Here is a 22,918-nt window from a genome sequence, read left to right as displayed (position 1 = left end):
AGATAGCAACAACTCAGCTTTAGCCAAAGGGTGCCATGGGGAATGTAGGCTAGCTTTGCTTGATATTCCAACTTGTAAGAAAAGTAAAAACATTCAGATGTTTTATGTGAAATAATTTTGATTTTTAAAATGTTGGCAACCAATTAAGAAAAACTTTAAAAGTAACTGTGGAACAAATAAACTATAGGCTAACTATAGCTCATGAGCAGCCAGCTTAGGAGCTCTGCATACAGCTCTGCAAGAGCCATGAAACTGGTTCTCTTCAAAAGGGAAGTTCCCAAAATGACCCGAATATTGGGTATAAATGCTCATAAGTGTATCCAAACCCTTATTACTATATATATGTATTTTGAGACGGAATCTTGCTCTGTTGCCCAGGCTGGAGTGCAGTGGCACGATCTCAGCGCACTGCAACCTCCGTCTCTCAGGTTCAAGCCATTCTCCTCCCGAGTAGCCGGGATCACAGGCATGAGCAACTGCACCCAGCTAATTTTTGTAGTTTTAGTAGAGACGGGGTTTCACCATGGTGGCCATGCTGGTCTCGAACTCCTGACCTCAAGTGATCTGCCTGCCTCAGCCTCCCAAAGTGCTGGGATTACAGGCATGAGCCACCATGCCCGGCCAAACTCTTATTTTTCGCATACAAGCAAATGGTACATAGCAAGAATGATCAATGATAAAGTATTATAAAACCACCTCCCATGAAACTTTAATATAGAAAGAGAATCAATCCATTAAATTTCCTTAAATCATTTATGCCATAAGCAATCAATCTGAACATATGCTTAAGGGCTCTTCTTTGGTCCATTCAGGATTTGACTTGGGGAAACAGGGGTGGTCAGCCTTTCTCGTAAAGGTACAGTTTACAAAACAAGCAAGCCAAGGAACTATTTCTTCTAAATTATTCTCCTGTTGGTCATTTTTATTATTAAAGTTCTCAATAATCAAGAGAGGAAAAAAAATTACTATTTCTCTTTCCTTAGAATTCTAATGACCATTATGCACATGTACCCTAGAACTTAAAGTATAATAATAATAAAAAATAAATAAATTAATTAAAAAAAAAAGAATTCTAATGACCAATCATAGAGTAGATTATGCTGTTGAGGAGGTGGTAGACGGTGTGATGAATGATTTATATTTTCTAAGTAAAATGTAGGGTCAGCAATGCAAGGCTCTGTTAGTCTTGGCAAAACAGGTCCTGAACTGTTTTGTTTTTAGAGACACACTGTCTTGCTGTCACCCAAGCTGAAGTGCAGTGGTGCCATCATAGTTCATTGCAGGCTCCAACTCCTGGGTTCAAGGGGTCCTCCTGCCTCAGTCTCCCCAGTAGCTAGGACTACAGGCACAAATCACCATGCTTGGCTAATTTAAAAAAAAATTTTGTAGAGATGAGGTCTTGCTATGTTGCCCAGGTTGGTCTTGAAATCCTGGCCTCAAGGTGAAATCCTCCTGACTCAGACTCCCAAAATGCTGGAATTACAGGTGTAAGCCACCATGCCTGGCCCAGGTCCTCAATTTATTAAGCACCTGTCAGGCGTGGGTGCCAGGATGTGCTAGCCAGACCCATTAGCAGCACCACCAACAAGAATCTTAATTAAGGAGGCAACAAGAAGCAAAACAGGAGATAGGAGAAACTGATGTCACAGAAACACAGTGAGGCAATCGCATCGTCTTTAACAGCCACAAGATGGCCCTGTTATTCTTTTGTAGAAATGACAGAAGTGATGGTGGTCTCTCTTACTGTATCATATATATTTTCTTTACAAATAATCAAGAAGCCAACATTGAAATAATTTACTCCAATGTTCATCTCTTTGTTTTAATGTCTAGGAAAAAAATATTTAAAAATAAATGTTTAGAGTAAAAAAAATAATCCAAAGACCAGAAACCTGAAATACCTGGTATATATATTTAAAAAAAAAATTCCGGCCGGACATGGTGGCTCACACCTGTAACCCCAGCACTTTGGGAGGCTGAGGCAGGTGGATCACCTGAGGTCACAAGTTCGAGACCAGCCTGGCCAACATGGCGAAACACCGTCTCTACTAAAAATACAAAAAATTAGCTAGGTGTGGTTGCGGACACCTATAATCCCAGCTACTTGGGAGGCTGGGGAAGGAAAATTGCTTGAACCCGGGAGGTGGAGATTGCAGTGAACTGAAATCGTGCCATTACACTCCAGCCTGTGCGACAGAGCAAGACTCTGTCAAAAAAAAAAGAGTCCTCTTGCCTATCGTAAAATAATTCTTATTCCCACCAATGGTAAACTAAAGAATTCTGGAAATCCAGTGGTGGTTCTTTCAGAAGTTATGTCTAGTGAGGTTATATATTTTCTGTTTTCTACTGATAGACCCACCAAAGATGGGCCACCTGCACTTACAAGTTAGTTCAACTGGCTGCAGTAAGCCTATAAGCAATTCTGGTTTGAGTTTGTGAATGCTGTGTGGCAATAGCTCACAAGGGGAAAAAACTGACAGATTACAGAGTCATCAGTATACCCCACTGATCACATGGAGGAGAAGAATGTATGTATAGGTTAGGAAAAACCTACAACCACAAAGAAACTGTTTATTACTCTGCATGTTACTCTGACGGTAATGAAAGACTATTCTTTAAGAAAGCAACATTTTAAAAATGTTTATTAACAATTATTAACATATTACTATACAGTAATCAAGATGAACATTTACTAAAAGTAATTTTACTTACAAAATTTAATGTAATATTTTCTTGCCTTTTCTTACATTAAAAACACTTACCTAAAACCAGGAACACCCACCAGAGCCAGTACTGACCATCAAAATATCCAGGGAAATAGGTGGAAAACTAAAAAATAAGGCAAAACACTTTATAGCAGCTTAACAGACACAATTTCTCATTTTAACTTAAGGGTACACAAAATCACAAAATGCAAGACTGATTCTTTTTTTTTTTTTTTTTTTTTTTTAGACAGAATTTCCCTCTTGTTGCCCAGGCTAGAGTGCAATGGCGTGATCTCGGCTCACTGCAACCTCTGCCTCCCGGGTTCAAGCGATTCTCCTGTCTTAGCCTCCTGTGTAGCTGGGATTACAGGTATGCATCACCATGCCTGGCTAATTTTGTATTTTTGGTAGAGACGGAGTTTCTCCATGTTGGTCAGGTTGGTCTCAAACTCCCTACCTCAGGTGATCCACCTACCTTGGCCTCCGAAAGTGCTGGGATTACAGGCATGAGCTACTGTGCCCGGCAAAACTTATTTGTTCTACCAATGCCATCGCTTAGCCTTTAGAATAATTTTAAAATATAAGTGAAAGTATTTTACATATTACTGGCTTGAAATGGTTACAATAAATGCAAATCTATTTCCTTTCAGAGAAAAGCAATTGTTAAATATGATAGCTTTTAGCTTTATGAACTCCTTATTTTGAAAGTACACAAAAATTTGTTTTTTAGAAAACATTTTTTCCCCACATAATATTTGCTCTTCTAGAAATGTGTTTCAATAATGATCGTTTTACTTTGCTTATTCAGTGCCAAAAGCAATTATTATTATTATTAATTTTAAGAGACAGGATCTCACTATGTTGTCCAGGCTGGATTTGAACTCCTGAGCTCAAGCAATCCTCCCACCTCAGCCTCCTGAGTAGCTGATATCATTGCCTTCTTTCTAATGAGGCCTGACTTTGTTCCTACTCCTCCAGCCTTGTCTTGACTTTGGAAGCTTTATCATGTATACCAGGGTAATCCCCTTCCTTTGCTGGCAACTGGTTTAGGAATGGGCACAGGATGCCATTCTGACCAATGGAAGTTGAGGGCTTCTGAGAAGCTTTCCTGGCTCTTAGAGAAAAAACAGTTCTTTCTAAAGGTGGTAGAAAAAAATTTTTTTAAATAGTTCTTTTTCTTCTCTTGAGCACTGCTGTGTTTCAATGTAATACTGATACATGAAACTGCCATCTTTTAACCCTGAGGGCATGGGGGGATCTGTGCCAATATGCTGATAGGTCAGCTGACCTTGATGATGTCAAATAGCCACTGACTTAACTAACCTCCTTGTCAGGGACTTGTTTTCAGGGGAAATAAACTTTCCCCATTTAAAATAACAATTAAAATTTTTTTTCTAGGCCATTTTGAGCTAGGTTTTTGTTACTCACAGTCAAAAGCATCCTAACTGATACAAGTTAATTCATTTGATTAATTGTTTTTTTTTTGAGACGGAGTCTTACTCTGTCACCCAGACTGGAGTGCAGTGGCACAATCTCGGCTCACTGCAAGCTCCCCCTCCTGGGTTCACGCCATTCTCCTTCCTCAGCCTCACGAGCACCTGGGACTACAGGCCCCCGCCACCACGTCCCGCTATTTTTTTTTTGTATTTTTTTAGTAGAGACAGGGTTTCACCGTGTTAGCCAGGATGGTCTCGATCTCCTGACCTTGTGATCTGTCCGCCTCAGCCTCCCAAAGTGCTGGGATTACAGGCGTGAGCCACCGCGCGCAGCCCATTTAATCCACTTTGTAAATGCAGTTGAAAATTTAGTTAGAAAAAAAAAAAAAAGACTGGAATTAATTTTATTTCTCTTTTCCTTGGAGGCTTTGGTGTCCAAGAGTTTAATGTAGTTTGAAAATTAAAATACAGCATTTTATTTGTTAATAAAGTAACAATTAAGATTTAGGGAAGGAATGAAAACCTCTTTAGGGCTTGAGTTCTTAACCTAAAGTCCATTATTATGGATGAGTACATATTAGCTATGTGGGGGAAAAGCTTATAACTTTCATCAGATTCTCAAAGGATTCTAGAACCCTAAAAACGTTAACAAATGTTTTATAATAAATAAGGTGGCACTACTTAGAAAAACTACAGTGGTCAAGCAACGCCCATTAGTCAAGTATGCCAATTTATGATGGATAAATTGTTTTTGTTTATAAGGTTGATGATAGCAATAAATGTATCTGAAATCAGAGGATACTTTAAAAGCCTAGATCTTTTACAACTTTAAATTACTTCATGCAAATTTAACTAACTGGCAACTCTTTTTTTTTTTTTTTTTTTTTGAGACGGAGTTTCGCTCTATCGCCCAGGCTGGAGTGCAGTGGCCAGATCTCAGCTCACTACAAGCTCTGCCTCCCAGGTTCACGCCATTCTCCTGCCTCAGCCTCCCAAGTAGCTGGGACTACAGGCGCCCGCCACCTTGCCCGGCTAGTTTTTTTTTTTTTGTACTTTTTAGTAGAGACGGGGTTTCACCATATTAACCAGGATGGTCTCGATCTCCTGACCTCGTGATCCGCCCGTCTCGGCCTCCCAAAGTGCTGGGATTACAGGCTTGAGCCACCGCGCCCAGCCTAACTGGCAACTCTTAAGTCACTAAAGACATACATCTCTATAATTTACTTCAGAGGTAGACTCCTAATGAAGCAATACTTGTTAAACAGTTTTGGCTCCCCAAACATTTTGGCATAAGCAATCCTGGAGGGGAGAGGGGAAGAGAAGGAGAAAAGAAAAGAAGGAAGAAGAGAGAGAGCTAGATTAAAACTGTAACAGAAATGAGAGGAATGGCTGCTTTTGATGAGACATCAAAGGGGTAAATATCCTTCCTTTTATTATAAAAACAACTAATTTCAGAACATATACATTATCATATTATAAACATTAAAAACAAAGAAAGCAGATGGTGAACAGTATTAATGATAGACCAGTATTCAATAGCTTTGACAACAAAACTTGTGTGCATGAACCATTTGCAAATGATTTTGGTTCGGCTTCATCATGAAACCACAGACAAACTAAAAATCATTTAACACGTTGAAATAACTTTTAAAAAAGCAAATGAAAAATCAAATATTCAAAAATATTCTAATTATTGTCCCTCTGTAGAGCCCACCTTTTCTGTTGTACAACTTACCCTGACAATCAGGATCCACTTAATTAGAGAGAGACCAAATCCTGAAATGGCCCCATACCTTCCTGCAGCTGAAGTGGTCAGGCAAAAAGACAGGAAAAACCCAATCCAGTTAAAGAGGAATGCCACTGCAAAAGCAGAGGAGGGGAAAGATGTTAGACATGTCCTGTTACCCAAGAACAAGAGTGCCTTACACCTGCCTCTGTTTTAATGACTTTCCAAAGGATAAAAGCCTGTCCTCCACAACCCTCACCATACCTCCTCTAAAACAACCATTCTTCTGTCTTTCCCCAAAAAGCAAACAAGAAAAATTCCTCCCTATCAGGTTTTACACAATTATGTCTACTGTTAGTTACTTTCAAAAACGCCTTAACAGGCTGAGCACAGTAGCTCATACCTGTAATCCTAGCACTTTGGGAGGCCAATGTGGGAGGATCCCCTGAGCCCAGCAGTTTGAGACCAGCCTGAGCACCACAGTAAGACCCATCTCTACAAAAACTGAAAGAAAAAAAAATTAGCTGGGCACAGTGGTGCACACCTGCAGTCCCAGCTACTTGGGAGGCTGAGGTGGGGGGAGCACTTGAGCCCAGGAGGTCAAGGGTACAGTGAGAAGTGACCACACCACTGCACTCCAAATTCAGTCTGGGCAACAGAGCAAGACCTTGTCTCAAAAGGAAAAAAAACAAAAAACAAAAAACAGCAAAAAACAAAAAGCAAACCTTAACAGTCTTCAAACTATATACTTACAACCTCTGCTTTTTTTTTTTTTTGAGACCGAGTCTCACTCTGTCACCCAAGTTGGAGTGCAGTAGCATGATCTTGGCTCACTGCAACCTCTGCCTCCCAGGTTCAAGCGATTCTCCTGCCTCAGCCTCCCGAGTGGCTGGGACTACAGGTGTGCACAGCCACGCCCGGCTAATTTTTGTTTTTAGTAGAGACGGGGTTTTTCCGTGTTGGCCAGGCTGGTCTTGAACTCCTAGCCTCAGGTGATCCGCCCACCTCAGCCTTCCAAATTGCTGGGATTACAGGCATGAGCCACTGTGCCCTGGCTTTGACCTCTGCTTTTTTTTTTTTTGAGACGAAGTCTCGCTCTTGTCACCCAGGCTGGAGTGCAATGGCACGATCTCAGCTCACTGCAACCTCCGCCTTCCGGATTCAATTGATTCTCCTGCCTCAGCCTCCTGAGTAGCTGGGATTACAGGCACCTGCCACCACACCCAGCTAATTTTTGTATTTTTAGTAGAGATGGGGTTTCACCATGGTGGCCAGTCTGGTCTCAAATTCCTGACCTCAGGTGATCCGCCCACCTCAGCCTCCCAAAGTGCTGGGATTACAGGCGTGAGCCCCCATGCCCAGCCTGACCTCTGCTTTTTACTGTGTGTGTTATATATATAGTCCAGTAAATAAAATAAATGCATTCAACATTAAATAAGTGCCCCCAAAAATCTGATTCAAGTCACTCGTCCTCCTGTTCTCTGAATTTTGACAACTTATATAACATCACCTCTAAAAGCATTGCATTTTCTTATCTTTCTAATACAACAAATAAAGGAAATGGTTGCTCACTTATATGTGAGGCACACAAAAAGATAAATGCAAAATAACACGAAGGGAGAAAATCAGGCTGACTTTGATCTGTCAGAAAAAAGAAGCTTTCAGAGCAAAATTCATCAAAGGCATTTAATTCCTATTCTACAGATTAAGGATGAGTAGCAGCAATGCAAAAGGGCCCCGAAGACCTGGAAGATGAGGCTTAGCTCATGTAAAAATGCAGCATCCTCATAACTGCTTTAATTATATTTTCCACAGATATTCATGAAAACAGAAGGCAAAGAGAAGGGATATTAGAACAAAGGTATATTAAGCTTTGAACATTCCAGTAAAAGGCACCAAATAAATATAATGTATTAATACATTAGCTCAACTAGTTATTTTAATTCAGTCAGGTTCACCCATAATCCAAAGCACTCTGGTTTGGAAGGGGTGGTTCTGCTATGCATACATACTTACTGAAAAAAGTTAACATGAAAATCCCATCATTTCCTATCCTCAGCTGGTCAGCATCATCAAAATCATCCCGACCCACAAAATCCTCATCCTAAATGAAAAGAAAAAGAATTATTTCTAGGCAAAGGGAAGATATAAAGAAAAATGAAGGCGTAAATTTGAGTAGCAAGGAAAAAAGTTATTGCTCTGGCTCAGTTCAAAATTATGAGCATTAAAGGCTCAATGTGTGTTTAAAATTCCATTTTGCATTATTAATATATAATTAGAAAAGAAGCAAATCTTTTTTCTATCCCCAGTGTTCAAAATGAAATTTTCATCTGATAACCTAAGTTCTTTAACAATACACTTCAAACATTTAAAAGTTCACAAAGAACTATTTACTCTTCCTTCAAAAAAATATACCTCAAAAAAAGACAAAAGACAAAATGTACTTACACATTTGGTTTAAATTCTAGAATATCAGTAATCAAGGACCTGTTTAGGACCTAAAATATTAGTAATCCAGGGACTATTAAAAAGATAAAATCAGCCAAGTGCGGTGGTGGCTCATGCCTGTAATCCCAGCACTTTGGGAGGCGGAGGCGGACGGATCATGAGGTCAGGAGATCAAAACCATCCTGGCTAACATGGTGAAACCCCGTCTCTACTAAAAATACAAAAAAATTAGCCAGGAGTGGTGGCGGGCACCTACAGTCCCAGCTACTCAGGAGGCTGAAGCAGTAGAATGGCATGAACCCGGGAGACGCAACTTGCAGTGAGCCGATATCATACCACTGCACTCCAGCCTGGGCGACAGAGTGAGACTTCGTCTCAAAAAATAAAAAAAAATTCAAAAAATTCAAAAAATAAATGCTTTACGAGGCTGATATAGGGGAAAAAAGAATAGTACGATCATACACGAATAGTCCACAGAACTGCCCACTGCTCAACTCCATAATCATGTATTTGTATTGGCATACAAGATCTAAAACAATCTCACTTCTAACCTTATCAGCAGATAAGACCTCTTCCATCCTAACTTGATAACATAATATTGCAGATCTAGAAATAACATGATCCTGAACAATACCAACACATGTAGGCTATCTTTTTAACTGATGTAGGTATGTGTTGAGATATTTAAAAATAATTGAATATATACTTAAAAGTGATAGATCTGTACACAGTTCAATGAGGGCTCCTCAAATGAAAAACATTTTAGGGAATATCAAAACTTGTTGTACACAGAAAAGAGTCTCGAAGACCCAAATTGTTAACAGTGGTTTCCCTGGGAAGTGGGAACTAGAGAAAAGGAGGTCGGTGGCAATGGCAGCTTCCTTTTCTAACTTAACGTACTTCCTCTATTGTGTGAAATTTCTATTAAAATGAATTGTTTTATAATTAATTTTTTAAAACATTAAATATCTAGTATTCTTACTTCATATTAGCAGAATAAGGTTTTGCCAAAATTAAAAGCTAACTCTGTTTTTTGCATAATTACTCAAAGATATACTCCAAAAAACACATGGAAGTAACATCTAATAATATTACAAATGCCTTCTTCCTGTCCTCTTGGTATGTCTTCTACCATGATTCCTCCTAGAAATTGTTGCCAAGTTAATGTTTCCAGAACACCACACAAGTCCTCTCATACCCCTGCTCAAAAACTCTGAAGGATTCTCTAAAAGTTGCATATAGAAGTTTAAATACCCCCGTCTAACATTCCAAGGATTCTATAAACAGTTCTAGTCACAACTTTGTATCTCCCTTCACAAACTCTGTGCTCATACAAAGCCAATTACTACATACATAGAACTGCCCTCACCTGGCTGGATTCACACCTGCTTTCTGTGCTTTTTCCCTCTGGAATGTTCTTACTCATCAAAACTCCGGGCCCACATCAAATCACATCTTCCCCTATGATCACCCAGTAAAAAGTTTCAGTTCGTGATGCCCCCTGCTCTTAAGTGTCTTAGTTATCAGTATTTGTGGGCCCCTTACCCTAGTTGGATTTTAGGCTTTTGAGTAACAATGAGGAACAGTGCCTTATACAAAGCTTTTTGCCTATCCACTGTAAAATACACTGCATCTTAGATTTTAAAAGTGCTTTATACATGTCTGCTGAATACTAGAGCCCTTTAAGAAGTTCCTAAATATATACCTGTATCAATGAAAGTATTCTGAAGAGTTCTGTGATTTATCAGACTAATTTCCATACTGATCTATTTACCATATATTGCAACAGGTCTGCAGAGTACAATGAAACAAACAAGGACTTTGGATTCTAGAATATCTGGGTTTGGCTTTCACTTCTGCCACTTATCAGTCGTATGACTTTGGGAAAATTACTTTATCTCTCTGGACCTAAATTTTCACATCTGTAAAATGGAGATAATATAATCTCTACCTTTCAAGGTTACTATGAAGACTGGAAACAATATACAAAATACATAAAAGCATCAAGCACAGTACCAAGCATGTTGTTTGCTTCCAATATACGGCAGTTACATTATGATTGTCTTGCCCTTAGACACTAGGGTTCTTAGTTTCTCCCTGGCACCTATAAGAACTGAACACACATCATCACCATTTAGGATCATCCTAGACTGCGCTCATAAACTATTTCTGCCAAGCAATGATTTTAGGAGCTCTGCTCCTCACAGTAGGTGTGGTCTGTAAACAGTCTACTATCTTCAAGCTAAGAGGGGAACTTCTGGGCCTATGCCATCACACTGCCTAGACTAGGTTTCTGTTCTTGCTCATCACTCACTCCAGTTTCTTGCTAGAATAGAGCCTAGAGGCTTGATGGTCCCCACATTTCTGGGGACTTATCCTGCTTCCCTTCTCCCAACATCTGATCCAATGCCCTACCTGCATCAACCTCAATCTGGATAAATATTTACAAAATGACAAATACAGCACTTACATATCTGACATCAAGAACCAAGAGTGCCCAATAATCTCCACTGGTTTATATGGCATCCCAATCTCCACCTCCATGAATCTACGTCAAGCTAGATGGAATCTGAACTCACTATGTCCCCACAAATGACATGATCTGGACTGCTGTTAAGAATGGAGTTCATCTAAATCAATGTGAAGATCTCTTTTATGAGTTTAATTCTATAAATTTGAACATATTTATTATCTTCCTAGACCTCCTTAGCAGCTATCCACCCAACAGCAAAATATTAAGTGTGCAGAATCAAGGAAATGTTACTGTGCTCCTGCTTCAAGATACTTCAGCCATCCCAGGAGACTTGAAAAAGTAGTGGCAATAGGAGAGATAAAGGAAAAATGAGCAGGTTTGACTAGTAATTTACCTTGTCATTTTTAGGAAGAGATGAGTTTATTATCCCAAAAGCAAATATACCTGATTTTTTAAATTAGCTCTACTTTCACTAATCAATAAAATCATAAGTAATGAATCAAAATTGGACAATGAAAATAACTTAATTCCCATAGAGCAGCCATCAAGTAACATGGCAAATTATACTCACTCTCCCAGGAACCAAAGGGATAGTAGCTTCGGCCTTGGTCCGCTCCGCTTCATCATAACTGGGCAGTGTTGTAGCTACATTGTAAGATGGGGGCTTTGGAAACCCAGACTCATCCTTGTAGTCAAAATATGCTGCAGAATTTTAACAGTCACAATTTTTTGATGATTAGCTGAATTGAAATAAAAGGAGTTCCACTAACTCTAGCAGACAAAACCCAGCCATTCCCTTAAAAGTACATATATAACAATTGAACCAAAAGACATTTCTAGATGAACGTCTAAGAGACTGGGGGTGATTTTTAAATGTATCTACTTCTCAATTATTTAAAAACCAGACTCGCTTTGTAACCTTTCTTCCGACTGGTTCTGAAACGTTTTTTTTTTAAACTGTAATGTCAAAGCGCAGAGTGTTTTTAAGGATTCCGTAATCACTTTGCCCTGTTACCTACCTGCGCTCTCTGCAGAAATGCTGCTGTAAGGTGGAGGAGCATCACCAGCAGCCTGTTCAGGTTCTCCAGACTCTTCTTCATTCTGTAACTAAATAAAAATTTCATATTTTAATGCAAGCATAAAGCCAATTAGAAAGATAAGAACCCAAAAACTGAAATAAATAGCCTTTCTAGAAAGCTATTTAGCAATGTATTTTGAAAGCCCTGATACACAAATCCTTTAAGAATTCTACTCCCAGGAAGTTATTCTATGAAAATATTCAAAGAGGCAAAAAGGGTACATATAAGTGTTGTATCAGCAAAAATTAGAAACAACCTAAATTCCAATCATAGGAGACAAATAAATTATAGTACATCTCACAAAGGACTACTAAACGACCATTAAAAATTAAATTTCGCCATCCTGGCCAACATGGCAAAACCCCATCTCTACTAAAAATACAAAAATTAGCCAGGCATGGTGGCACACTCCTGTAGTCCCAGCTGCTCAGGAGGCGGAGGCACAAGAATAATTTTAACCCGGGAGGCGGAGGTTGCAGTGAGCTGAGATGGTATCACTACACTCCAGCCTGGGCAACAGAGCGAAACTCTGTGTCAAAAAAATACACATTAAATTTCAGCCAGGCATGGTGGCTCACACCTGTAATACTAGCACTCTGCGAGGCCTAGGCAGGTGGGATCGCTTGAGATTAGGGGAGCTTAGGAGTTCAAGACTAGCCTGGGCAACATGGCAAAACCCTGTTTCTAAAAAAAAACAAAAATTACCTGGGAGTGGTGGCATGCACCTGTGGTCCTAGCTACTCAGGAGGCTGAGGCAGCAGGACGGCTCGAGCCCAGGAGGTCATGGCTGCAGTGAGCCGAGATTGTGCCACTGCCCTCCAGCCTAGGTGACAGAGTGAGACCATGTCTTTAAAAAAAAAAATTAAATTTCATTACTCAAATAGGTATTTATGGTGTACTATTATTACATGAAAATAGCTAAATTTGCCAAACAATATGCATCATATATTCCTTTTTAAAAAGGCAGACATATAATGGAAAAGAGGCCTAGAATGAGACATTTACAGTTCAACACTGTTATTTCTAGGTAATAGGAGTACAGGGGAATTTTTCCTTTTTGTTGTGTATCTGCATGTTCAAATATTTTGTAGTGAATATTTATCACTTGTATACTTTTTTTTAGAGAGACAGGATCTCATTCTTGCTGCCCAGGCAGGAGTGCGGTGGCACAATTATACCCTGGCTTTTTTAAAATTTATTTTTTGTAGAGATGGGGTCTCCCTGTGTTACCCAGGCTGGTTTCCAACTCCTGGCCTCAAACGACGTATACTTTTTTAAAGTTAGAAAAATAATCTGTTAAGACAAAAGACAAATCACAGACAAACCATGTTACCATAATATTTAGCATGCACACCAAATTAAATCTTAAATAATTGAGACATTTATGAAAGCATAAAATTCTCCCTAATTCTACATATATCTGTCAATCGATATCCCTTTTCCCTATCTCAGCAACTTTTCTGCCAGTCAAATCTTCAATTTATTTATTTATTTTTTATATTTTTGAGACGGAGTCTCGCTCTCTCGCCCAGGCTGGAGTGCAGTGGCGCGATCTTGGCTCACTGCAAGCTCCGCCTCGCAGGTTCACGCCATTCTCCTGCCTCAGCCTCCCCAGTAGCTGGGACTACAGGCGCCTGCCACCACGCCTGGCTAATTTTTTTTGTATTTTTTAATAGAGACGGGGTTTCACTGAGTTAGCCAGGATGGTCTCAATCTCCTGACCTTGTGATCCGCCTGCCCCAGCCTCCCAAAGTGCTGGGATTACAGGAGTTAGCCACCGTGCCCAGCCTTCTTCAATTTTTTTAAATAACTCACACCAAAAGTGTCTGCTGTTGCTAGTCTGTATAGCCTACACAAGTCATCTTCACAGAATAAAGACATTTCATTTGGTTTTTCGAGTCCAGTGTGACAATGAACTATATTAATTTAAAAGATGAGCTGACTGGGACTAGGAGTCAATCTGGAAATTAATAACAGAATATTTAGTGATATAACTGATGTAGGGGTCTAGTCCTGGCTTCAGTATCATCAGGATATACAGAGCCAACTGACATACTTGTAAAATACATACCACCTCTAAACCATACTGCTATAAAGAACTCTATCTTGAATTGAGACAGAAAAACAGAGAGGCTGAGGTGTACTAACATGAAGTAAGGCTCCATAATCCATTAAATTTTTTTTTTTTTTTTTTTTTTGAGATGGAGTTTCACTTTTGTTGCCCAGGCTGGAGAGCAATGGCGGGATCTCAGCTCACTGAAACCTCCACCTCCCAGGTTCAAGTGATTCTGCTGCCTCAGCCTCCAAGTAGCCGGGACTACAGGTGTGTGCCACCAGGCCTGGCTAATTTTTGTATTTTTAGTAGATGTTGGCCAGGCTGGTCTCAAACTCCCAACCTCAGGTGATCCGCCTGCCTTGGCCTGCCAAAGTGCTGGAATTACAGGTGTGAGCCATTGTGCCCAGCCATAATCCATTAAATTTTAAGTGATCATCTCAATCTCAAATACTATTCAAAAACAGATGTCAATAAATTTTTCTGACTAATACTACAAAAGCTTCAATTTCAAATGAATTCCTGTGTCAAATTCTCATCAGCATCTACCATCTGGGTACATTTTTTCGAATCCTAGTAATCTAATATTAAACTTAAGGTACGCCCAAAATAACTGTATTGTAACCTAAGATAATTTTTCCTTTTAAACAAATACATGTGGTCAAAATAGCTGCAGTAAAGCCAAATGCTCCTGGGACGCTGAACTAGTGAATTATTTAAAGAGAGTTCTTGGGACAACAGTTCACCTAAAATACTGGTTTTTTTTTTTTTTTTGAGACGGAGTCTCGCTCTGTCGCCCAGGCTGGAGTGCAGTGGCGCGATCTCGGCTCACTGCAAGCTCCACCTCCCGGGTTCACGCCATTCTCCCGCCTCAGCCTCCGAGTAGCTGGGACTACAGGCGCCCGCCACCACGCCCGGCTAGTTTTTTGTATTTTTAGTAGAGACGGGGTTTCACCATGTTAGCCAGGATGGTCTCGATCTCCTGACCTCGTGATCCACCCGCCTCGGCCTCCCAAAGTGCTGGGATTACAGGCTTGAGCCACCGCGCCCGGCCCTAAAATACTGGTTTTAACATTATTTGAAGCTCTTGGCAAGGTATTCTTAGCCTCCTCATACCTAACCACTCTTGTGCTATGGGAAGGTCACCAAAAGAAGCAGAAGAGTCAGCAGCAAGAACAGAGGCAAATATGGACTTTTCGAAAATGTTCCCTTAATATACTGTAGCCAGTAATGAACTTCATTTAAATCTAGCTTGGTTTATATCTAACCCGTTTTATATTTCCTGAGCTTGGTGTCAAAGTAATCACATTACCTCTGCATAATTTAGGTCTCAGAAAGGAAGCATGACAATTCTAAGAAATACAGAAATCCAAAGAAGAGGTTAAGAGGTCTTCTATGACAATATTTATAAGATAGGCTGCCTGTCTCCTGGCAACTTGGAAACGTTAAATTCGATCATCCCCCACCACAGTAAAAGATGACAGTGCAAATAAATTCCAGCCTTCTTAGAAACGCCAATTTTCACTTTGATAAGGAAAAAAGAAACACTTCTATGTGAAGAGTTTGCTCCATTAAAATTCACTACTTTAGAGTAGTGTACTTTTTTCAATTAAAAAAAAGAAAAAGAAAAACAATTTAAAACACCATTATGACTATAGTATAATCCCAAGACCTCACTATACAGGCTTCCCACTCTGGCTTATTTCTATAATGCTGGTGTTAAGATTAGGCTCCATCAAGAAAGCTGTTTAAAACAAAACACTGCAAGGTAGGGGGATTGGCGGGAGAGGAAATCACCTTCAAAAAGAGGTATTTAGTGACCGCCATCTGCATGAATAATCACTTGCTGAACAATGGAATTCTTAAATATACATCTTTTTACACTTCGGGGGCAACAAGTCAGGCATTCACTAACAAGTGGAGGAACACGTGCTCTAGAACTAGAGTGTACTATAAAATTCATTACTTGGTTCCAAAACTTATTTTTAAGATTCCCCTTTTCTGTCCCTGGGAACTCTTCTGTGCAGCCTCCCTGCCATGTCCCTGGAGCTCAGGGATCTTCGGGCTTTTTCCTGACACTTTCTGAAAGAATATGTAGCATTGTCACTTTGGGGTTAGAGTTGGAAAGATGCTCAGTCTCTTCTATCAACTGGCCAGTGGAAGCCTGAGTCCCATTTAACTGTCACAGAATCTGGGTTGTAGGGGATACTCAGAGAGACAGATCTGGGAACTTCTGCTCTCAGTACACGGAGATGTTGGGCAAGGATAGGAGGGACATCCTTTGAGTGACCGTGATAGATAATAAATAGCTGTTGGACACTAGATTTTTTTTTCCTGTCATATAATTTCTGTTAAAATTCTGATCAATTTTACTAACCTTCAAATATGATTTTATTTTTAATTTTTTTAATTTTTATTTTTTTGAGACAGAGTTTTACTCTGTCACCCAGGCTGGAGTGCAGTGGTACGATCTCGCTCACTGCAACCTCTGCCTCCTGGGTTCGAGTGATTCTTCTGCCTTAGCCTCCCAAGTAGTTGGGATCACAGGCATGTGCCACCATACCTGGCTAATTTTTGTATTTTTAGTAGAGATGGGGTTGTGCCATGTTGGCCAGGATGGTATCAAACTCCTGATCTCAAGTGATCCACCTGCCTCTACCTCCCAAAGTGATAGGATTACAGGCATGAGCCACCACACTCGGCTGAAATATGATTTAAATGGCATTTTTTCCAAATAGAGCTACACAATTACCTACACAGGCCATATAAAGTAGAGTTTAATACACAACTACCTATAACTACCTATGCCTCCATCACTAAGAAATAAATAATCCAATCACCTGAGAATTCAGATGACCTTTCACTTTCTCACACCCAGAGTGTGCCCTTACTCTTGTCCTGATTACCTTTGCTCCTCTCTATGTGCTGAGCAGACTAGAATGGCTCCCCAGAAAAACCCTAAAACTCTTCCATTGTTCCCACTTCAGATATATCACAATCTGCCATGGTACCTTTGGCCTTGATGACCTTCAATTTTAAAAAAACATTTATTTACAAATAGGTGCTACTAAGGTTTTGTTCTCAAGTCACACCTGTAATCCCAGCACTGTGGCAGGCCGAAGTGGGCAGATCACTTGAGGTCAGCAGTTTGAGACCAGCCTGGCCAACATGGTAAAACCTCATCTCTACTAAAAATACAAAAATCAATCAGGTGTGGTGGCGTACACCTGTAGTCCCAACTACTCGGGAGGCTTATGCACCAGAATCGCTTGATCCTGGGAGGTGGAGGTTATAGTAAGCCAAGAGCAAGCCACTGCACTCCAGCCTGGGCGACAGAGCGAGATTCTGTCTCAAAAATAAATAAATAAATAAAATAAGAGGGTTGTTTCCCCTCCTTATCACCTTCCTCTGTATCTAGGTACTATTGGTATTAAAAATAAATATGACATTTTTATGACTCTCCAACACAGAAATCATATATAGTTCTAATTCTAATAGAAACAAACTTGAATTCAACAAGTTTAAGACATTATACCCTACAGATTTAAACTATTATTTGAGTCCAAGAAAGCTTCATCACTGCCCTCCTCGCTAAGTAGTTCTAAAATGAGTTGTTTTTCAGTAATAGCAGAACTGGGGCTAGGATTAGGGATAAGCAAGGGGCAACATTTATAACTGCAGCAAATGGCAGGACCTAAAGGCACTTAAAAGTCATTCTTGGATTCTCTATATTCTCTAAGAATGGGAGAACAACAAAAACCTACACTAAACAAAACCCATAAATCCTTATGTATAAGAAAAGGTATCAACATATACCTCAGAATTCATACAAACAAAGCACATGAAAAATAATGCTGAACTATCCAGTAAGTCTATAAAGTTGCAAGTATTTTCATTACTTCATTTTTTTTTGGTTTGGTCCTACTCAAACAGCAAGAAAATTCTTATAAGTTTCAAGTCCCTTCTTTAAGTTATTAAAAATAAGTATCAGAAAGTTCTGGGTCAATGCCTGAACTCTAGCTTTAAATGTTATTTACCAATTCTATCTTAGAGTTAATTTCTAAAACTTTTACCTTAAAATCTAATTTTTAAAGCTCTCATTACCAGCCCACTACTGCATCGTCCCTAAATCCTACCAAAACAAGACGGTATAATTACAAAGCACATTTCTTTTGGCAAACAGCTGAGTATGCTATTTTACTGTTGTTCAGAAATAATCATTAAGTTTGTGTGGCCTGTACATTTACTTTATATATTGTAAATATAAACTCTGTCATTCTAACATCACCAAATTATTTACATTCAAGAAAAATTCTCTAATTATTAATTAGGAGAAGATATTTTAAGTAATTCTGACAAGAGAAACTAAATAAAAAGGCAACCCAATTATAAAATGGGCAAATGATTTGAATAGACATTTCTCCAAAGAAGATATACAAAAGGCCAGCAGACACAAAATGCTCAATATCATTAAGTCAGCAGGAAAACATAAATCAAAACCAAGACTCAATACCACTTCATGCTTACTAGGATGGCTATAATCAAAAAGACAGACAATAGCAAGTGCTGAGTATGTGGAGAAACAGCAACTCTAATACACTGCTGGTGGGAACGCAAAATGGTGCAGCTGCTGTGGAAAAGTTTGGCAGTTCCTCAAAATAAGTTAAACACAGGCTGAAAACACACTGGCTCAGCCTGCAATCCCAGCACTTTCAAGAGGCTGAGGCAGGAGGATCACTTGAGGCCAGGAGTTTGAGACCAGCCTGGGAAACACAGCAAGATCCTGTCTCTACTAAAAATGTAAAAATTAGCCGGGCATGGTGGCACACCTGTGATCCACCTACTCAAGAGGCTGAGACAGGAGGATCACTTAAGCTGAAGAGTTCAGCGCTTCAGTGAGTCCAGTCCAGTCTGTTGCTCAGTCTGAGCAACAGAGTGAGATCCTGTCTCAAACAAAAACAACAACATAGATTTATATTAACATCAAGCAATTCCACTCCAAGGTATATACCAAGAGAACTGAAAACAAGTTCATACAAAAACTTGTACATGAATTTTCACAGTAGCATTATCCATAATTGCCAACAATGTTCATCAACTTACGAATAGATCAACAAAATGTGGCATACCTGTACAATGAAATATTACTCATCCAAAAAAAATGAGGTACTGACACATGCTGAAACATGAATGAACCTTAAAAACATTATAGTACAAGAGGCCGGGCGGAGGTAAACCCAGCATTTTGGGAGGTCGAGGCAGGCGGATCATGAGGTTAGGAGATTGAGACCATCCTGGTTAACACGGTGAAACCCTGTCTTTACTGAAAATACAAAAAAATTAGCCGGGTGTGGTGGGGGGCACCTGTAGTCCCAGCTACTTGGGAAGCTGAGGCAGGAGAATGGTGTGAACCCAGGAGGCAGAGCTTGCAGTGAGCTGAGATTGCACCACTGCACTCCAGCCTGGGCGACAGAGTGAGACTCCATCTCAAAAAAAAGAAAAAAAAAATTATAGTACAACAAAGAAGCCAGTCACAAAAGGCCATATATTGAACGCTTCCATTTATTATAAAATGTCCAGAAAAGGCAAAATCCATAGAGACAAAGTACATCAGTGGTTGCCAGGGGCTAGAGAAGGGGAAGCAACTGACTGCAAATGGGTCCAGGTTTCTTTTTGGGGTGATAAAAAAATGTTTTAGAATTAGGCAGTGATAATGGTTTCACACCTTGTGAATATAATAAAAACCACTGAATCGGATGGGCGTGGTGGCTCACACCTGTAATCCCAGCACTTTGGGAGGCCGAAGTGGGTGGATCACGAGGTCGGAAGTTAGAGACCAGACTGGCCAAGATGGTGAAACTTCGTCTCTACTAAAAAGACAAAAAAAATTAGCTGGGCGTGGTGGCACGCACCTGTAATCCCAGCTATTTGGGAGGCTGAAGCAGAGAATTTCTTAAACCTGGGAGGTGGAGGTTGCAGTAAGCTAAGATCGCGCCACTGCACTCCAGTCTGGGTGAAAAATAAGACTCCATCTCAAAAAAAAAACACCAAAAAAACAAAAAAAAAAACCACTGAATCATACACTTTAAAAGTATTTTCTAATTTTTAAAAGCAAACCTATATAAACATAAATTTTATTTAAAACAAAACATTCCTCCAAGTATTATTCTCTGGCTAAATAAATGTCCATGCCCCTCAATGGGAAGGAATGGGTCCTGATCATACCAATATACCCAGAACTTAACACAGAACACACATGTGTGAATGAATGAAAACAAAAAAGAGGAAGAGTACACTGAATTATAAACTACTTATAGTAAAAAAAAATAATAAATAAAATAAAATCCTTAATGTTCCCTTTTCCTGAAGAGAAGAATTATTAGGATCAAGAGGAAAAATATCACTTTTTTCCTACTTCAAGAGTTTGAAAAAGATGACTTTTTTTTGTTGTTCTTGTTTTTTATGAGATGAACTCTCGCTTTGTCACCGAGGCTAGGGTACAGTAGCATGATCTTGGCTCACTACAGCCTCCACCTCCCAGATTCAAGCGATTCTCTTGCCTAGCCTCCTGAGTAGCTGGGATTATAGGCCCCTGCCACCACACCTGGCTAATTTTTGTATTTTTAGTAGAGACAGGGTGTCGCCATGTTGGTCAGGCTGGTCTTGAACTCCTGACCTCAAGCTATCCACCCTCATTTGCCTCCCAAAGTGCTAGGATTACAGGCGTGAGCCACTGCACCCAGCCAAGATATCTTTTAAAAACCAAATCTTCGGCCAGGTGCGGTGGCTCACGCCTGTAATCCCAGCACTTTGGGAGGCCGAGGCAGGCAGATCACGAGGTCAGGGGATTGAGGCCATCCTGGCTAATACGGTGAAACCTCATCTCTACTAAAAATACAAAAAATTAGCCAGGCGTGGTGGGGTACCTGTAGTCCCAGCTACTCGGAAGGCTGAGGCAGGAGAATGGCGTGAACCCGGGAGGTGGAGCTTGCAGTGAGCCGAGATCGTGCCACTGCACTCCAGCCTGGGCGACAGAGCAAGACTCCATCTCAAAATAAAGAAAAAACAAAAAACAAAAAAACTTCAAGTTGCTCATGCAGAACCAAAAAAAAAAAAAAAAAGGAAAAAACCCACCAAACCAATCACCAGATTCAGACTATCCTCAATATCTCTCACAGAAAAGATAAATGCAAATCCTCTTAATAGCAAAATGAAAACACATTTAAAAATCAAAATTTGCCAAAAGTGAAGTAATCAGAATAATGCTTTAAAAAGTCAATACAATAACAGATGAAAAGAATACCCTAATTTTGCAGTAAATCCCCTCAGAAAGGCTAACCGTTTGTAAAGCTTTCTATTTAAAATTTTTGTGGTTATCATCACTGTTAATATGTATCAATATAACTGATGAGTACAACTTGGTTTGGAAAGAGAAAATGATTTATGTTAGAATGAGTCCTTAGAAATGAAAGCACAAATACTGTGACCTACGATCATCAATTTTGTGGGGTTTTTTTCTGATCTTTCCATTCTTTACGTAGGTCCAAGTAACAAGTAAAGGCATGCCATCCAAAGAGAAATGCAAGGAACTAGGAGAAATCAACCCTCGTCCCTGAAGGCACTAATTAGCCAACCATGGCTATGGTAGTAGTGAGCACCAGAAAATTATCATCAACCTGCCAACCCCTGGGATCTGTGTCTGACATCCAAGTACTTCTAGTACTGATGGTTCCACCAATATATCGCCAAGCAAATAATCCTCAGTGTTTTCTGACACCCAGCTTGAGAAAAACCTACAGCCAAGAGCCTTTGAGGTAAATGGCAGGCCCCCGATGGGTCATGATCTTACAAAGACTAGGGAAATAAGGAGGGACAATTGTTCAATATTTCCAAATAGCATTTTAATAGCAAGTCTCTCTGCTCATGAACATATAGGATTTTAAATTAAGAAGTAGCATCTACACAATTTATAACCAGTTCATATCCTCAGTAATGTGAGTTCTTCCTTTTCTCCACTTCTTGGTTCCATAAGAAAATTCAGGCTTAGTTCAGAGCTCCAGGGCCCATTTGAGAAGGATTTAAAGCCCTAGAGAAAGACAAGTTGAAAAGGAGGCTAAGCACCTGGCTCCCTGACTTTGACAGAATAGCAGGAATCGGTCATCTTTTGTTTACAGAGTAAACAATACTAAAAATAGTGGCTGTATCAGACTCATTTTAAAATAATTTATATAAAATCTAGTCCATAATTTAAACGCAAAGGTGGTAAATACATTGTTTTAACCCCCCACCACCCCATATGTAGATTTTATCTAAGATATGTTAAAGCTCTAAAATAGAAACATAGAAGCAGAAACAAGCTCCTAATTATTTGTCATTTAAAATGATACATTAAGTAGCCCCTTCCAAAGGGGAAAAAAAAAGTCACAACAGACCATGGACTACAACTGGCATCTATTCAAGAATTATTTTATGGCTGGACGTGGTAGATCACACCTGTAATCCCAGCATTTTGGGAGGCTGAGGTGGAAGGACTGCTTGAGCCCAGTTCAAGACCAGCCTGGGCAACGTAGCAAGACCCTGCCTCTTAAAAAAAAAAAAAAAAAAAAAAAAGAATTCTAGATTTCAAGAACAATTTTTAAAAATCATTTGTTTGGGCCAGGCACAGTGGCTCATGCCTGTGATACCAGCACTTTGGGAGGCCAAAGTGGGAGGATTACTTGAGGTCAGGAGTTTGAGACCAGCCTGGCCAACATGGTGAAACCCCATCTCTACTAAAAATAGAAAAATTAGCTGGGTGTGGTGGCACGCCCCTGTAGTCCCAGCTACTTGGGAGGCTGAGGCACGAGAATCACTTGAACCTGGGAGGTAGAGATTGCAGTGACCTGAGATTACCCCCACTGCACTCTAGCCTGGGCAACAGACAAGACTCTGCCTAAAAAACAAAACAAAACCAAAACACACACACAAGAACTCTACTATTCATTCAGAAGACACCATC

At 39.9% G+C, this 22,918-nt stretch overlaps 1 protein-coding gene across 1 annotated transcript in view; it reads right to left on the bottom strand.

Annotated features, from left to right (window-relative positions):
* NDFIP1 (Nedd4 family interacting protein 1) overlaps nt 1-22,918 on the bottom strand; it is a 46,510-nt gene that overhangs the window by 9,104 nt on the left and 14,488 nt on the right. The window contains exons 2-6 of the mRNA XM_003900286.4: nt 11,808-11,895; nt 11,360-11,490; nt 7,884-7,971; nt 5,877-6,001; nt 2,763-2,829 (exon numbers count right to left, since the gene is read on the bottom strand). Coding sequence (XP_003900335.1) covers nt 2,763-2,829; nt 5,877-6,001; nt 7,884-7,971; nt 11,360-11,490; nt 11,808-11,895 — 499 coding nt within the window. The remainder of the gene's footprint in view (nt 1-2,762; nt 2,830-5,876; nt 6,002-7,883; nt 7,972-11,359; nt 11,491-11,807; nt 11,896-22,918) is intronic.

This window comes from Papio anubis, chromosome 5 (genome assembly GCF_008728515.1).
Source record: "Papio anubis isolate 15944 chromosome 5, Panubis1.0, whole genome shotgun sequence".
NCBI lineage: Eukaryota > Metazoa > Chordata > Mammalia > Primates > Cercopithecidae > Papio > Papio anubis.
The sequence above is the reverse complement of the archived record's forward strand: the minus strand, read 5'-3'. Positions and strand labels throughout refer to the sequence as shown.